The sequence below is a fragment of the Xiphophorus hellerii genome, unplaced genomic scaffold (genome assembly GCF_003331165.1).
Source record: "Xiphophorus hellerii strain 12219 unplaced genomic scaffold, Xiphophorus_hellerii-4.1 PGA_scaffold_79__1_contigs__length_250000, whole genome shotgun sequence".
Classification (NCBI taxonomy): Eukaryota; Metazoa; Chordata; class Actinopteri; order Cyprinodontiformes; family Poeciliidae; genus Xiphophorus; species Xiphophorus hellerii.
Genome location: NW_022587654.1, coordinates 191,023 through 209,511, shown reverse-complemented (window position 1 = coordinate 209,511; position 18,489 = coordinate 191,023). Strand labels below are relative to the sequence as shown.

At 37.5% G+C, this 18,489-nt stretch overlaps 2 protein-coding genes, 1 non-coding gene and 1 pseudogene across 4 annotated transcripts; 2 read left to right on the top strand and 2 right to left on the bottom strand.

The window, feature by feature from the left end:
• Nucleotides 1–1,491: 1,491 nt before the first annotated feature.
• On the bottom strand, nt 1,492–5,808 carry LOC116716694 (lymphocyte function-associated antigen 3-like). 2 transcript variants are annotated; one of them, XM_032557518.1, is made up of 10 exons: nt 5,646–5,808; nt 4,817–4,966; nt 4,071–4,220; nt 3,856–3,981; nt 3,612–3,775; nt 3,435–3,525; nt 2,999–3,085; nt 2,660–2,737; nt 2,113–2,143; nt 1,492–1,807 (listed from the first exon to the last, which is right to left on the bottom strand). In XM_032557518.1, the coding sequence occupies exons 2-10, from the start codon at nt 4,878–4,880 to the stop codon at nt 1,663–1,665; spliced, it is 936 nt and encodes a 311-aa protein (XP_032413409.1). In that variant the 5' UTR covers nt 4,881–4,966; nt 5,646–5,808; the 3' UTR covers nt 1,492–1,662. The 2 variants fall into 2 exon arrangements, with proteins under 2 accessions (XP_032413409.1, XP_032413410.1); XM_032557519.1 differs by lacking the exon at nt 2,113–2,143 and having other exon boundaries at nt 1,662–1,807; nt 5,646–5,805.
• A 2,923-nt stretch (nt 5,809–8,731) lies between these two features.
• LOC116716696 (uncharacterized) lies at nt 8,732–10,792 on the bottom strand. Its single transcript, XM_032557520.1, has 7 exons — nt 10,729–10,792; nt 10,444–10,593; nt 10,249–10,374; nt 10,005–10,168; nt 9,815–9,902; nt 9,617–9,703; nt 8,732–8,991 (listed from the first exon to the last, which is right to left on the bottom strand). The coding sequence occupies exons 1-7, from the start codon at nt 10,790–10,792 to the stop codon at nt 8,768–8,770; spliced, it is 903 nt and encodes a 300-aa protein (XP_032413411.1). The 3' UTR covers nt 8,732–8,767.
• A 5,045-nt stretch (nt 10,793–15,837) lies between these two features.
• On the top strand, nt 15,838–15,909 carry trnad-guc (transfer RNA aspartic acid (anticodon GUC)). Its single transcript has one exon. It is a non-coding gene; the product is annotated as a tRNA-Asp (tRNA).
• Nucleotides 15,910–16,264: 355 nt separating this feature from the next.
• Nucleotides 16,265–18,489, top strand: part of LOC116716687 (FERM, ARHGEF and pleckstrin domain-containing protein 1-like) — an 18,105-nt pseudogene continuing 15,880 nt past the window's right edge.

The window sequence follows — 18,489 nt, the reverse complement described above, 5'->3', positions numbered from 1 at the left end:
TTTTCAACAATGTTATTTTTTTGTAGAAATAAACGATATACATAAAATATCTGATATGACTATAATATTTATTTTGTCATTAAAAAGATTCTGTACTCATAAGCCGGTAAAGCCTTTTTAAACATTCAATATTTTCGTTTTCTAGCTTTTTGTCCAAATGGCTTCCCGTACATTTGCTCGTCTTTAAATCAAACTTCCATAAATTCAGGACTAGATGTTGATTTTATCACACTGAACCTCATTAAAGTTTATTCTTTTTTTTTTTAAAGATTTTATTGGCTCTAGTGACCTTTATTTGACAGTGAATTGACAGGAAAGAGGGTAATGAGAGGAGGAAGACATGCTGCAAAGGTCGCCAGGTCGGGAATCGAACCTGCGACAGCCGCGTCGAGGACTAAGGCCTCTATATGTGGGTTGTGCTTAACCCCTGCGCCACCACAGCACATCCATTAAAGTTTATTCTTTGATGAACAATTGAGTTAAGGGTTAATAAAAAACTTGTCATCAAGCAGCGACACGATCACCAGCGTACAAGGGTTGTTTATTAGTAACCATGACAACGTAACAGAACCTTAGTAAGGTTACCGCACTTCTCTTATCTAGAAGCAGCATAAATACCTCATATACCTTAAAGTCTAAAATAAATGAAGAACTTGTTCTTCATTCAAGTTACTTGTTGTAAGAGTGAAATGAAATTTTATCCAAGTAAGAGTACTTAATACTATTACTCATTTAAAAATAAAAAGTGTGGCGCAGTAAAACTATTTTTAAGTTGTTTTTCCTCTTAAAGTTACACAAGTAAATACAATTAAGTAAAAAGAACTAGTTTCTGCCCAGCTCTGGTGAATAGATTCTCCAACCTGAGCTGTGGATCTCTGCAGCTCCTCCAGAGTTAAAATAGGTCTCTTGGTTTCTTCTCTGGTTAATATTGTCGCCGTCTGCCGTTTCATTTTAGGTGAACGAAATCTAATCACTTTAAACTTTTTCACAACTGTGTACCTATTAACCAACTGCTGTCATGTGAGGATTGTTGCTCAAAAGTGTAACTTGTGTCCCTGTGAAAGCACGACTCCGCCTCCAGACGATTCTCATAAAACTCCAACCAAACCATTTTGTTCATGTATCTTTCTCTCAAACATCAGTCAAGAGTGTCCACATATTTTCTTTTTGCTGGTCTTGAAGTCATGTGTATGTGCTTGCCTACAAAGATGGCGCCGATCATTTCCACTTCAGCCTTGTGGGAACTTTGTACTCTAGATTTCTATGTTGACGGCATGTGAAAGCACCGATCACGCTGCAGTAACTGTATAGAGTGAGAAGGTTTTATAGCCAAACATGGTGCTGTGTGACACAAACGCTAACCAAGCTGTACAGTTCTTACCCTGTTCAACCTGAAGAGGGCAGCACTGAGACTGTCTTAGGCCTAATATTACAGAATTAAACACAAAAATGTAACAATTTTCACAGAAACATAAAGACAATACCCTTGAGGACCAGTTTAGAGACTTTATGAGCAGAAAAAGTTGATTTGGGGTGTAACAAATAATTGATCTAAAATACTTTGCTTCCAAAATCCCAATAAAATGAATTTAGTTTGTTAAGAGGTGGCAAAATAAAAAGGTCAAGCGGTGCTTTGCTTGATTCAATACATCTGTGATGAATTTAGAGGTCTCTATGAAGCCGGAATTCCCGCAGCTCGCGGCTTAACTTCCTGTACTCCGGATGGTGCTGCACCCACTGTTCTTCTTCATCTTGGAGATAATGTTCTAGTGCAGAACTGAACTTCCGTACTGAACCTGAGCGCAGTCTGTCACCACACCACAAACAAAAGAGAAAGATATTGCAAGTAAATTTTGTGTATTGTAAAGAGCTGTTCACTGCAGTTTGATTTTCTCTTATTAAAAAGTTTTCTGGACATGTAAAAACAAAATTTATATTCCAAAACAAAAGTCTCCATCAACAGTTGTAGTTTCTACATGATTCTCCACAACCTGCAGATCCTCATTTATAATCCAAGGTTTTCTTCCTCTACTTACTGCATGTACACTTGGCACAGAGGTTAAAGTTCAAGCTATCTTGGTAAAGGTTTTTATAGAAGATCTGGTAACTCACCCAGTACTTTCAATACTTTCCAAACTTATTCCTGCAACAGAGATGAAAATGTGAGTTCAACTGCGTTTCTTTTACGCATTGATATCTGACTGAATTGATATTTGAAGTTATGTCCTTTCAAATGGATCTATTTCCATGTAAAATGTAAACAAAACAAGCCATTCCATCGTGTAAGAGTGACGATAAATATCAGTTCTCCAATAATAGAACAATTTATCTCATCTCTCAGTTTTTTTTTCACTGTAGAAAAATAGTTTCAGCAACGACTTGACAATTTCATGGAAATTAGAGCTACAAAGGTCAACTCCAACGGCTGTATGCCAACTATTAGAAGATTTAGCTAACGTGATTGATAAATAGGAAGATGCTGTGGGAGCAAATGAAGCATTTGACACTACAAGACATAAATTACTGTTGAGTAAACTGGAGAAATGCGGTGTTATGTTGGTTGAGGCGGCTCTAGAGGACAACAAGGACGTCTGTCTGCTTTTGATTAAAGAGTAAAGAAATGAGGGATGAATCCAGACTTTAAATGATCTAATCTTACCACTTTCCGTCACGGCTTTCAGGCCGATAGCAGACGTCTCATCAATGGCTTCTTCAACATTCTGTGCTTGTTTTTGCTCTGTAAAAATGAAGAAAAAAAAAGGAATGTTATGGCCACCGTGATTCTTTAATTACAGCAAAGGAAGATTATTATTATAAAGCTTATAAAATACAGCTGAGTTTGTATTTACACTAATGTGATAATATTGCAAAGACGATATTATCTAAAATCATTAAATACTTATAATGATTCAGTATTAAAATTAGGAACAAATGTAACATGGTGAGACGTTAAAGTAACACAGGACAGCAACTGCTTCATGTTTTAGTGAACTCTTACCTTTCTTGTGTCTAATATAGCCAAAAATCGCAACCACAGCCAGGACCACAACCACAACTGGTACAGCCAGTGCTGCAGGATGAATCCCTGAAATTATAGCGTTAGTTATTGAAACTAAACCATTCACCAGTTCACCAGTTCACCAGTTCACCAGTTACAGACTGTAACACAGTCCAACACCAGAGCTGTTGGTACTAACATGCGTACTTAATCATGTGGCATTAAAGTCATAATGTGAACACCATCAGAACCAAAATTAAAAACAAAATGCAACTGTCATATGAAAAAAATATAGTAGTATAGTATAAAAGTAGTTATATTTGTTGTTAAATCATGAATAAACTGAGTAACAATGTTTTGGGGTTCAGTTTTAATATCCACAACTAATTACAACCAGACCTTTTAAAAAGGACACATAGAAATATTTGCAGCTCACCTTTAGGGCTAACGGGGTAAGTCACCTTATCACTGGACGAGTTGCTAAAGGGGTTTAGCAACGTGCAGACATAGGAGTACTCCATGTTATTCTAAGAAGCAAAAGGAGCATCATGGGTTCATCCCGAGTTCTGAAAATCGTTTCTACTCAGAGGCTCGGCTGCATCTTAAAACATACCTTTGTTAACATCAGCTTCATTTTATTGGACAGCAGCTTGCCTCCTGCTTCCCATCTATACATGACGGGTCCAAAATGAGAAGTGATGTTGGCTTTACAGGTGAGGTTACAGTGGCTCTTATCCTTGTTGCATTCTATAGACACTGTGGGTTTTGGGACCGGTACTGACAGAAACACCAACAGATTAGCATCAACTGGACTCAGATTAAAACCAACAAAACTCAGTCAAACCTGCTGAACTCACTGATAACCCAGAGCTCTATCTGATCAAGAATCTTGCCGTCAATCTCAGCGTTGTAGTTGCCAGTGTCCTCTACTGTCAGATGGTTGATGATCAAACTTCCAGTTGATTTGTCAAAACCACAGCGGCCTGGAGGCAGGATCCAAACACAGGCATCAGGCATGAATGAATCTGCAGGGTTTCAGGTTTTATGATGAGGCAATCACACGAGAACTTACCAATAAAACCTCTTAAACAAGTTGTACCAGCTCCAGACCACTCCATGATGTTGTTCATGTTGTGCTTCCAGGTTACGGCCAATATGGAATCAAAGGTCTGACCTGGATGCAGGACAACAAAGTCACCAACTTTTGCGTAGATCAGACGAGCTGTGAATGAAAAACAAAAACATTTTTATTACTTCCTGTGAACTCTTTCCTGTTTCTGAGCAGTTTTAATGTTTTGATCATATCTATTTTTCTTTTTTTTTTAGGTATCATCATAAAAACTCTTATAGCCTGCAGATACTTATGATCTGCAGATGCAAATTCGATATCATGCAAATCGACCCTTTTTTCTCCAAGGGGAAAAGAAAGGTAATTTTAGAGCATGGCCAATATTGTATGCATTCCTTTTTTAAAATTTAAGTAATTGTGATATTTGTGGTCTTTTTGAAACCTTAAAAAATATAAAGTGTATAAAGTTTCAAGTTTACAGGTTAATTACAAAAATGAGAAAAAAGTGAGATAATCCCTGTAGCTATCAGGTTGTACAATGTCCAACCCTGATTGTCCGTCTAATTTCTCTCTGGACCAATTTATTTAGAAATTAATCCATGTGCATTCTTATAACATTTTGGATGGAGTAGCTGTCAGCATATAAGTAGTAATAATAAAATATATTCTATTCTGTAATTATCTCCTTTCTATGTCTACCAAGCAGAAATGCAACCAAATAAAATAATAAAATCACTATTTACACTCACCACTGCCTCTGTCCTGCGTGAAGGAAAGAAGGAGCACAGCAGAAACAGTCCAGAAAGCAAACATGATCCTAACATGAAAAATACCGAGACCAAAAACACGTCGACTAATAATACTGGTGATGAGTGTCAGCAGCAGATGAGGCGTTTAAGCTGTGTGGAGAGAGAAATAATGAAGTTAGAAAGGCAAGGTGAAAAGCAAAGTGTGTAAATATGTGATGCTAACTTACAGATTTTTGGAGATGATTCAGAAAAATATTTCAAAAGGTGAAACATCAGACATATTCATCATGTAATTCAATTGTTTAATTCTACTTGGCTTGACGATGATTGCTTACAAATTATTGAGCATCTCTGAAAATTTGAATATTAAACAAGTAGAAAAAATACAATAAAATAAATAAAAAGCTGTCCTTTTAGGTGTGCTGTTCTTTCCTTTTGCAATAAACAGTCCATTATTTGTCTAATTTTTCAACAAAGTTGGCTAAGATTAATTTCTTCTTAAAATAAATGACAAATTAAATATTTGAAATTGCTTTTGCATTCATTTGTTTTCATTTTTGGACACTCAAGAATGAAACGTCTATTAAAACCATTAGGTACAAATGATTAAAAGTGCATTTTTATAAGAAAACCTGCAAAACAAGCAAAGATACATTTAGTTTTCCAGCTTTTTGTACATTTGCTCTTGTCTGAAAAACAAACCTCTCCTATTATTATAATCCTGCTGTGATATAATTTTATCACAGCAAACCTCCTGACTGTTGCTGAAAGGATTTCTTTCTACTGAACATTTATCCATGTGAGATTGAGTCCAAACAGAACCACCTACCTCTGTGTTTCAGGTCAGAGGTCAGCGAACCTGTAGTTTCATGCTTTCACTTCTATCTTTTGTTGTTTACTTGGTGCTATCAACTCCAACTGCTTATTGAACACGAAGATCAACTTCTACTGTCTAAAAAGCTAAAAAGCAGGAAAACAGTCTAAATAAAACACACAGCCATCTGACGCATCCTTCAATCATACATAATAAAAAGATGAGTAAGTATTAATAAATAAATAAAAACATTTCTTTAGGTGGAAGAATGAAAAGTAACAATGAACAACTAACCAGCTTCAAATAAATGACTCACGTTACTCGTTATAACTTACAAATGTAGATAAAAGAAAACAAAAACACTTTTAAGTTTTCAAACAGTCTGAACAGATATATATTAAAAAAAAGAAGCAAAAAAGACAACATAGCCATACTAACTGTTTCTGGCACTGCGCTGCCCTCCTGTCAGTTATGTTGCTCTTGAAAGTTGGTGGTTGCCATAACAACCAGTAACCATGGAGCGAATCAGGATCAGTTCTGTGTTTTCTTACCCAGCATTATATTAGACAGATTTAATTATCCACAGGGTTTCGTGTGTAATTTTGCAATAAGCAAGCACAATTATGAATTACAAAAGCAATACAACATTAACGAAGCGCATTAACGAAACGGAAGAGGTATGTCCCAGTGGTTTACCTAAGACATCGCTGATTGGACTACAGCTCATTTTTATTTTTGAACCGGAAGTTATTCTGGCTTTAACGTGATTTTTAAAAACATGGATGTTCTCGGTGATCCAAACCTTACTACTGCTATTCGAGAGTATTTTGAGTCACGACATACAGACCAAAAGTTTGGACACACCTTCTAATTCAATGGGTTTTCTTTATTTTCATGACTATTTAAAATAAGGCAAGAAATCCCACTTATTAACCTGACAGGGCACACCTATGAAGTGAAAACCATTTCAGGTGACTACCTCTTGAAGCTCATTAAGAAAATGCAGAGTGTGTGCAAAGCAGTAATCACAGCAAAAGGTTGCTACTTTGAAGAAACTAGAATATAAGGGGTATTTTCAGTTGTTTTACACTTTTTTGTTTAGTGCATATTTCCACATGTGTTATTCATAGTTTTGATGCCTTCAGTGTGAATCTACAATGTCAATAGTCATGAAAATAAAGGAAACTCATTGAATTAAAAGGTGTGTCCAAACTTTTGGTCTGTACTGTACATATGAGGTGATACTGGACATTCTCCGGACCAACCAGGAAGTGTCAGTATGTGTTCACTAAAGACTCATTTACGAAGCACACCAGAGTAACTTCCGGTTCAAAAGCGAGCTGTAGTCCAATCAGCGATTTCTTAGGTCTCCCACTGGGACATACCTCTTCCATTTTGTTAATGTAGTGCTTTCGTTAATGTTGTAGTGCTTTTGTAATTTGTAATTGTGCTTTCCATGTTGCACCTCCAGTGGTTTGCACCTCAGGGCCACCGTAGTTAACAGAACACGCTGCACCAGCAGAGACTTTTCTTTTGAGTCACAGGTTCACCGTGAAGCCTGGCCTTGAATATTGTTGCGTGTGTGTGCGCTAGTCTGTCTTCTGTTTCCTCGGTGTTTGTAATATTTACATTATGCCTGTGGGTGTGTGTGTGTGTGTGTGTGTGTGTGTGTGTGTAGCTGTGCTTTGAAACCTGCAAGTCAATACTGGCTCAACTTCAGAATTAAAAAAATCCATAATTAGTCTTGAAATTAAATGATTATTAACCAGAACTATACCTATAATAGAGCAGAATAGAATATACTTTACTGATTCTCAAGGGGAAATCCATCATTTACCATGTTAACACTTGCAATGAGAATTTAAGGACTCTTGAGGCACCATTAAATTGATTATACCCTTCTTACATTTTGGTGTCCAAGTGGTGCATTTTACAAAACTTAAATTAAATATGTATATTTTTCTTTTACAGAAAGAGTCTTTGTTTTTCTGCCTGTTTTATCCAAGAAAACCGACTTTTGTTGGAGAAAAAAACCTCAGAATATGCAAAATAGTCCAAATAAATAAACTGAAAGGAAGAATATTTTTCATGTTTTAGCCTTGAAGTGATGCTGCTCGGTTTGGCTGCAGCGCCCCTGGGGGATGCAGTCGGTACTGCATTCTTTGAGGCGTAAAGGTATTGTTGTTACTTAACAACCAACAGAAACTACTACTACTGTATTTTGTTTGTTGTGAGGTTACAAAGAAAACGCTCAAAAGATGCTTTGCTCGATTCAATACGTCTGTGATGAATTTAGACGTTTGTGAGAATTTGAAGCTCCAGGCTTTGTTTCTGAAGTTCCTGGTCGTCATGCAGCCATTGTTCTTCATCATCATGGAGATGAAGGCGTCCTTCTTGGGAGTTTGTCTTCCTCAATGCAGGTGAGACCAATCTGTCACCACACCAGAAACAAAAGAGGGAAACTCAACTTATTGCAAATAAATTTCTATGTGTTGTAAAGAACAAACTTTTGTTTGGTTTTTCTCTTTGGTTTTCTGAACATGTAAAAACAAAATTTATATTCCAAAACAAAAGTCTCCATCAACAGTTGTAGTTTCTACATGATTCTCCACAACCTGCAGATCCTCATTTATAATCCAAGGTTTTCTTTCTCTACTTACTGCATGTACACTTGGCACAGAGGTTAAAGTTCAAGCTATCTTGGCAAAGGTTTTTATAGAAGATCTGGTAACTCACCCAATACTGTCAATACTTTCCAAACTTATTCCTGCAACAGAGATGAAAATGTGAGTTCAACTACGTTTCTTTTACGCGTTGATATCTGACTGAATTGATATTTGAAGTTATGTCCTTTCAAATGGATCTATTTCCATGTAAAATGTAAACAAAACAAGCCATTCCACCGTGTAAGAGTGGCGATAAACATCAGTTCTCCATTAATAGAACAATTTATCTCATCTCTCAGTTTTTTTCTCACTGTAGAAAAATAGTTTCAGCAACAACTTGACAATTTCATGGAAATTAGAGCTACAAAGGTCAACTCCAACGGCTGTACTCCAACTATTAGAAGATTTAGCTAACGTGATTGATAAATAGGAAGATGCTGTGGGAGCAAACAAAGCATTTGACACTACAAGTCATAAATTACTGTTGAGTAAACTGGAGAAATATGGTGTTATGTTGGTTGAGGCGGCTCTAGAGGACAACAAGGACGTCTGTCTGCTTTCGATTAAAGTGCAAAGAAATGAGGGATGAATCCAGACTTTAAATGATCTAATCTTACCATTTCTCCTCACGGCTTTCAGGCTCGTAGCAGACGTCTCATCATTGGCTTCTTCAACATTCTGTGCTTGTTTTTGCTCTGTAAAAGTAAAAAAGAAGGCATGTAATGACCACTATTTAAGTGGAACAAAGGTTATTATTATAAAGCCTGTAAAATACCGCTGAGTTTGTATTTACACTAAGGCAGCACGCTTAGGGAAACTTTGTGAAGGCGATGTTACTGCTAAATATGTCATTGACACAATCAGGTGCTGAATATGTCTAGTTTCTTCTTTCCAGTCTGCACTTTCTTCTCTGCGTGACCTTTGGCATTTTTGGTAACCAACTGGTTAAAGATACCATCAGCATAAAAAAAACAAACCGACAATTACTGCACTCCAAACAGTCCTTAGCAACATAAATATTGTGCACATTGATATTGCGATGTTTGCGATATATATTGTGCAGGCATTAGTTTACACATTTTAATAAAGAGAAAATCTTCATAATGACACATTCAGCTGCGTTTTCTGATTAAATTACTGCCAACTGAAAAGGAAATGTTTGTTTTTCAACAAAATTCAAAGCTATACGTAGAATGTCAACGTATGGACCCATCAAAACAGACAAACACAAACCCTTTTTATAGTAGGAAGGATAAGATTTCCTTGTTTTTGTCCAAAAATGGGAAGAAATGTAACATGAGACAATATAATAATTCTCACCTTTCCTGTGCTTAACATAGCCACCAGCCACAACCAGAACCAGGACTACAAGCACAACTGGTACCGCCACTGCTGCAGGATGAAACCCTGGAATTACAGAGTTAATTATTGGAACTACATCAGTCAAAAAAAGGGAAAATAAACTGTTAGCAACAATGCGTTTAGGTTCAGTTTTAATATTTAATATCTGCAGCTCACCTTTATCAACAGGGGCAGCCACCTCATCGCTGGTCGAGGTGCTAACAGGGTTTTTCACCTTGCAGGTGTAAGCACGACTTAGATCTTTCTACAAAGCAAATGGAAAACAGCTCTAAACCAGCCTGTCATGGTTTCACCGAGTTCTTAAAAGCATTTCTCCCCAGACAAATGGATCCGTCTTAAAACATACCTCTGTTAAGCTCAGCTGATTATCAGTGGACACCACCTTGTTTCCTGCTTCCCATTTATACGTGACGGGTCCAAACTGAGAACTGGTGTTGGCTTTACAGGTGAGGTCACAGAGGGTTCGCCTAACGTTGCATTTTAAGAACACCATCGGTTTTGGGACCGGTTCTGACAGAAACACCTACAGATTACCGTCCGCTGGATTCAGATTAAAACCAACAAAGGTCAGTTAAACCTGCTGAACTCACCGATGACCTTGAGTACCACTGGGTTAAGAATCAAGGTGTTAATCTGAGGTGTGTAGCCGCCGGTGTCCTTGACTGTCAGGTTGTGGATGATCAGACTTCCTGTTGTTTTCTCCACATCACTGCGACCTGGAGGCAGAATCCAAATAAAGACATCACATCAATCACTCTTTACAGCTCAATCACAGGTTAATTTACCTTTATAACATTTGGAAGGAATAATGTCCTGTCCAAACCACTCCAAGACAGGGCTCATTTCATGCCCCCAGCTAATGGAAGTGATGTTATCAAAACTCCGACCTGGATGTAGGACAACCGAGTCACCAACTTTTGCGTAGACCACAATAGCTGTGGATGAAAAACCAGAACTTTTTTACTTCTTCCTGCAAACTTTTCCCTGTTTCTTTATCATATCTACTTTTAGGTTTTTATTTACACGAAAACCGAACCAAATAAAACAATATATTCCATATTTATACTCACCATAACTCTTCTGCACCATTAAATAAACAAGGAGAACCGCAAAGAAAGTCCAGAAAACAGACATGATCCTAAAATGAAATGTACCAAAAACATAACTTTGAGTAATAATTCTGGTAATGAATGTCAGCAGAAATAAAACACACATACTCGTACACTATGAAAACGTGAATCTGTGCAAATTAAAAAAACATTTTGGTAAATGGAAGAACCATGCAACAACCCAGGTTTGGATAAATAACTGGCAAACGCAGAAAAATAAACACAAAAATACCTTAAGTATCTCTGTTCACACAAAGCTAACAGGATAACACAACGCACTGCGCTCACTCATCAGTTAAATGAAACTGTTGTTTCTCTTGACAGTTGGTGGTTACCATAGTAACAAGCAACAGGAAGCTCCTCCCCTTTTCTGTAGCTATCTTCCAGTATTAAGCATTAGAACATATATTAGGCCAATATAATTATATACATGGTTTTGTGTGTAATTTTGCCATGTTTTAACATTTTCAGTGTTTAATTTTACAACAGTTAACTGGAAGGATTGCTCTGTAGTTTGTTTAGGGTTATTTATTGTATTTTATTTGACGTATAGAGACTGATGTTAACCACCAACTTCTTTTTTTTCCCTCTTGTTTGATATTTTTACTTTTTTAATACAAAGTAATGTTTCAGGTACCACTTGTGTGATAGTTATTGAATGTTAAATGGTATTCTAGTAGAGAACATAGTTTGTTTTTCAACCTTTATTTAGCAAGGTAAAAATTTATTGACACCAAAGTTTCTTTTATAAGAGACAGAATACAAAAATCAGACTTTATATTGGTAATTAAGAGATAATAAGAAACACTCAATAATAAAATACAAAGCCAACCTTTTAAAAAAAGAAGTCATATTTGGAAAATAATCACAGGTGTAATGAATCAATATTTTTCACTAATTTACTGAAATAAATTAACTTTATGATATTAAAGTTGACTGAGATGCGTTATTGTTTAGGCTCAGTTGCCTAGTGAATGATGGACTCCACGTGGTTGCCAGGAAAGAGGCCGGCGCTCCCGTTCATCACGCCGTCAAACCAGCCGTCGTCGCTCAATTTGATGACGTAGATGATCGCCCCCTGCTGGAAGGAGAGCTCATAGTCTTTGCTCCCGCTGTAGCTGTAAATGGCCACCACTGAGGAAACAAAACAAGAATAAAGACAATTATACCAAACTGTAATGTCATTAAAGCTCAAACATTATATTGATAATTAGTTGTAGAGGTATGGAACCTCTTTCTGACACCAGATTACATAAATTCCTGTAGTTTAATGCCTCAAAAACAATTATGCTTGTGGTGTAAATTTGGTGGCACGGCTGATCTGCAGATACAATATATTAATTTTGAAATGTAATATTTCAACATTGCTTTTTTTGACTTGGAATTAGAAGCTGAAGGGACACATTTACCTGTAATTAGATCATTTTTGACCAATCAGAGAAAAGCTTCAATCAGATGAGGTATTTAAAAAGACAGGAATCTCTAAACCTCTAAACCAGAGATTTTCAACGTGGAGAGAACAAAAATAAAGGAGAAATTAAATCCCATCATTTTTTTCAATCATTTTTTAAATGTTTATAGGATATCAATTCAAAAAGCATAAGAACTGTGGAAATAAAGTTAAATTTGATGTGATTAATGTGAAATATTACACATTTTCTTATAATGAATTGAGGGAATTTGATGAAAAATTGGTGGAAGTCATAATATATTATGAGGCAATATTTATGCCAAATGTCATGTAACAATTAATGAATAGTGAATAAAAACATTCTAAAAGTTTAAGTTTCTTTACATATTTTGTAATATTATCGGTGGGTTTGCAGAAGCTGATGCTCTTTGGGAGGCAATGGCATCAAAAGAACCTCTGTACTAAACAACCTGAGTTATTTAAGGTGGATCTAAACACCTTAACAACACAAACCTTTGTCTAAATAATTCTGTGGAGCCCAGGGAGGGTCTTCGTCAAGATGGAGCATGAAGTTCTCTTCATCTTCATCGTTTTCATAGTCCTCCACTGACGACGGAGGAGATGTGAGCTGCTTCAGATCCAACTCTTCAGCAGGTGAGTCAATGCGCGACACGTCTGAGAACAGAAGCAGATTTAAGGCGGCCGGCAGGTTGAGGGAGCGAGGCACTTCCTGGTTCAGTGAAACCCATTGTTACCCATTTAGGTGACGTACAGTGAAAATATGCTTTTTTTTAATAAGTTTGTATTTTAGGCCAATGAAGCTCTTTGAAAGAAATTGTTAAATATCTAAAAAGTCTGAAAAATAAAACTAAAGTTGCTAAAATTGTAAAACACTCACCAACTCCGGCCATGGCACAAAGTCTTCCTGTAATTTAAATGCAAATGTTTAAGATTTTCTTTCCTTTTTTGATACAAACAAAAAAGTTGTAACTTTTAAACAAGCAGTTAATGTTAAATCATTTCCTAATATGAAGTTTGCATTTGCCAGTTTGGTAAACTTTAATAAACTTTATTCTTCTGTTAGCTATTATTGATATTTACACAATAAAGCTAATCTGAAATGAACAGTAAAAGCCAATGTTTACTTACAGTAACTAAATAAAGCATAAAAAGTGAGAATATTGAACGTTTTTGTGGATTCTTACGTTTTTTCCATGCAGCAAGGAGCCCAGTCCCAACCAGAATCCCTGCTATAATCAGGAGCTTTACAGCCAAAGCAGCATATTTAAAATGTTCTGCAAAAAAAAGGAAAATCAAATTAGCAAACCACACTGTTTACAGTAAAGTTTACACTGAGTTTCAGAACATTTTAGAACAAAGAAATAAAAATATTAACAATGTGCAAAGCATTAATAACTTTTTTTTAAAACTGCAGATAGGTAGTTTAAAACAAACTTTTCTAAAACAAAATAGTTTTTGGATCTACAATGTTCTTTACACATATATGGAGCGAGGGAGAAACACTGTTGATGGTATGGATGTGTGTTTTAACTCACCCCCACTCACAGGGTTTGATACGTCTTCACTGAAGTTGCTGCTAATGGGGTTTCCCAACATACAGGAGAAGGAGATCTCCTTATTGTCCTGAGAAACAAATGAAAAACAGCTCAAAAGTGGTGAAGGTGTAACTTATATTCATTCTATAATCTTAAATGTGATTTATGTCGACAACTAGGTTACATCCTGACTTGAACATTTGGATCATTTTGTGTTTGTACCGTTGTTAAGCTCAGCTCCTTGTCGTTGGACAACTCTTTGTCTCCTGTCTCCCATTTATATGTGACGGGTCCAAACTCAGAGGAGATGTTGGCGTCACAGGTGAGATTACAGACGGTCTTCTCGTTGTTGCAGTCTACGGATATTGTGGGTTTTGGAACCGGTTCTGACAGAAACACCAACAGATTACCATCAACCGCATTCAGGTGAAAACCAAACAAACTTGCTGAAACTCACTCATAACCCGTAGTTCCTTTTTGTCAAGAACTTGTTGTTGATGTCAAATGTGTAGCTGCCGCTGTCATCTAGCGTCAGATTGTTGATGATCAAACTTCCACTTTCTAAGTCCAAGTCACAGCGACCTGGAGGCAGAATGCAGAAAAAGAGATTATGCAAAATGAATCTGCAGATTTTACAACATTTATGGCTCAATCACAGGTGAACTTGCCTTTAAAATCTCTGTAACAAGCAATGTTCCCGCCGAACCACTGCAGGGGGGTCCGTTTTGTGCTTCCACGTTACGCTACTGATGATATTAAAACTCTGACCTGGCGACAGGGCAACTGAGTCGCCTACTTTTTTGTAGATCAAATCAGCTGTGAATGAAAAGCAGGAAAATTTTACTTTAACATGTTAAACACTTTCTGTCACATCTTCTTTCCAGATCTATTTTACTTTTAGTTTATTTACTTCTGACTCAGAAGAAATAAAGCTTCATGTATGATTACAGTAAACGCCTCTAATTGTCAGGTCCTGTGTGGTTTTTTAGTTGTTCTGGGGTTTGATTAACTGGATCTTTTATTATTATTCTGTGTTCCTTCAGGAAAATTTTAAACAGTCCTGATTGTGTTTTATTTCAGTTCAGTCCTGTCTTAGTTATTCTACTTAAACTTAATAAATGTATGAATATTTTGTCAAAATAGCTTTCAAAACACTGTTTCGGAAATTCAACTGATTTTTTTTCCCACAAAATAACTGCTACAGTTATTATAAATTATTAGCCATTCTAGGGAGTCTAAAAAGACACTTGTGGCAGGTTGCTGCAGGTTTTACGTTTAGCTAGAGGAGATTAAAGATGCTTACGGTGTTAAAAAAAAAATTCTCTTCAGTTGTTATGAAGCCAACTCAAACCTCGTATTGTTTTGCTAAAAAAAACAATCTTAAAATATATCTTTACGTTAAATATTAAAGATTACAACTTACATATTGATGTTGTACTCACCGATGGCAACTGTCGAAGGTACAGCTCGAAATATGTGAATAATCACAACTGAAACACACAGTAATACCATGGCTTTGCAAAAATCAATCAAGAATTTTTAAATTGTAAATGAAAAAGAACACGTTAGCACGTACGGAGGGTCAGAAGCAATAATGGCTGAGCGATGGTGAAAGGTTAAAAAAGAAATATCTACATCAGTGAATACTCTTGACAAGAAAGGAATCGGTGGTTTCCTGTTGATTACCAGTGAACCTGTTTCGTCATGAGATAGAGTTAACCTCACGATTCTAGCTTGTCCGGGTTTGTTTGGAGCGATCGTTGTTTGAAGAAAGAACTGAAGTAGCATCTTCTCGTTCTTCATTCAAGTATAAATATAACCCCATTAACAGACTGTTTCGAGTCAACGCTTACGCTTTGCTGAAAGGGGAGACAGTAAACCACTAAAAACGATGTTGTTGACAGAATTAAAGCTGCAGGTTGCATTTAATGAGTTTGTATTCAGGAGCTTTGCCTCATGTTTCACATACGTTTGGTAGTTGATTGAATCAAGATGTTGAGATTCATGACAGCTTGATGAACGACGTCTGCATAATCCTGGTTCATGGCCTTCTAGGTTGCCTCAGCTGGACCCGATAACACCAGGTGGAGGGTCCTTTGCAGCTCCTCGTTAGTATAGTGGTGAGTATCCCCGCCTGTCACGCGGGAGACCGGGGTTCAATTCCCCGACGGGGAGACTACTGCCTTTTTTATCTGCATCATACACCATATGCTCTACCATTTTATACAACACCTCTAAATACAAGTAAAAAAAACGCTGTTTATGTACTCCCTTCCTTCTTTCATTCCTACTTTTCTTCCTTCCTAAAACTCTGATGTTTTAGTTTGAAATGTGACAAAATGTTTAACATAAACCCAGATTATCGCTGCTGAAATGGTCTAACATATTCAGCGATCATTTTTTGCGTTGTCATATTTACTAAACATGAACAAATGTGCAGATTTGGACTGAAATGTGAGTTTTATGAGCAGTTCTTGTTAAATCAACTCTGTGTTTAAGGCTGTTTGTTGCTGTATCATGACTTGTTCCTGATCTAATCTGACCATCTGATCATTTCCTGACGTAAGGATGTTTTTTGTCCTGCTGTTCTCCAGGTATCTGTTCGCCCTGCAGATCAAACGTGACCTGGCCTGCGGTCGTCTGATCTGCAACGACACCAGCGCCGCCCTCATGGTTTCCCACATCATTCAGTGTGAGTAAAACGCAGGTTTCACTTCCTTATCCAGCTGCCATTTTAACACAATATAGAAAATAAAGTAATTTTCATTTATATCATGCAGAGGCAATCAGCTGCTCTCTGTTAGAAATATCTCAATAATTTGCTAAAGTCTCTTTCTGCTCTGAGAATATTCAGGAAGATTTTTAGGATTCCTGCGTTTTTACTGGAAGTTCTTTATGCCAGAAAATGGCTCTGGTCTGATTCTAGCAATTTTGATCCAAAAAGGCTTCCGTCTCGGAATGCCTGACTATAAATCAAACACAATTCAAAGGATTTTTCCAGGAGTTTTGTAATCTTTGCAGATTTAGGAGAACAAATCAATCTGGAAAAGAAAATATTACCGACAAGAATGTCTTTACACGTCATTTCCTGTACAACTGATGCATCCAGTCAGCCCTCTGTCAAACCATTCATCCCTCCATATTGTCCATCCATCCACCTTTAATCTCTCCCCAGCCATCCAACCACACATTCATTAGTTCATCCATCCAACATCAATCCAACCATCTAATTATCTGTTCATTAGTTCCTCTATTCATCCGTCCAATCATCCATTCATTCATCCAACCAGTCGTCCAGCCATTCGTCTAAACCGCCATCTGTCCAACCTTCTGATGAAAACAGACAGGATGTACTCCTATATTTGTACAAATTTACTTATTTTAGCAGTTTTCTTCATAATTTTCAAACTATTTGATTTTACTTGGGGTTTTTTCTGGCAGTTTTTCTCCTTTCTAGTCCAAATAATCTCAGTTTTTCCTTCCCTCCGTCCCACCAGCCGAGATCGGGGACTTTGACGAGACGCAGAGCTGGCAGCACCTGCTGCACAACAAGTACCTTCCTGACCAGGACGCCATCAGAGACAAGATCGTCGACTGCCACCGCCAACATGTGTGAGTCCCTTCAGCTTCCACAGACCTTCACTGCTGGCTAACACGCAATCTTAACATTTGTAAACCAGGCGCACTTCCCCTCCCCCAGCACAGATAAAGACAGAAAACAAACCACTGGCTTTTCCTCACTCCAATCCCTCAGCTCCTTCTTAGCCGACGCAGGAAGGAAGTGGCTAATTCAGGCGCTCATACAGGAAACAGGAAGCGATTTTCAGATTTTGCGAGGAAACAAAGCTCTTTTTGTGGCAGGTTTCTTTCCGGCCTGCAGCAGGCGCCTCCATCTGATCCTGTTGTTTTAGGACTTGTGCAGTGGGTTTGTGCTTGGATTTAAAGCTGCAGCTTTTGGACTTCATTTAAACTGAGTGAGGTTTTTCTTCCTCAGAGGGCAGACTCCAGCGGAGTCGGACTACCAGCTGCTGGAAATCGCTCGGCGGCTGGAGATGTACGGCGTCCGGCTGTACCCTGCCAAGGACAGAGAGGGGTCGAAGCTCAGCCTGACAGTGGCGCACACCGGGGTTTTGGTTTTCCAGGTAGGATCTTCCTCCAACTTCTGGTCCACACACACCAGAAGGCAACGGCTCAGTTTGTAAGGGAAGTTCTACAGAATCCTGCTAGACATCCAAATGTGGTTCAGGTTCACAGATGCAGAGACGCACCTGAAAGCTGTTGGACATGAAGGACTGCAGTCTAATAATCTGTCCTTCCTTGTGTCCCTCACTACTTATGTCATTCCTTTCTTCCTTGTCCTTAATTCCACTCTTATATCTTATATCCTCACTTGCATCCTACTTCCTATATTTAATCCTTTTTTGTCTCCTACCTTCCTCCATGTATACTCCCTTGCATCCTTCTCCTCCTCCCTTCCTTGTGCCTTTCTTTCCACTCTTGTATCATTTCTCTGTTCTTATTTGCATCCTACTTCGTATCTTGTATCTTACCTCTTTATCTTTATTCTGACTTTTTTGTGTTGTACTTTTCTTCCTTGTGTTCTCCATTGTATCCTTTTTTGATACTTCTCTCTCCTTCCTTTCTTGTGTCCTCCCTTATCTTTTTATCTCCTACCCTTTCCTTTGTATCCTTCCTGTCTTGTGTCAAATCTTATATTATTCCTTCTTCCCTCCTGCAATCCTTCCTCTTTGTCTC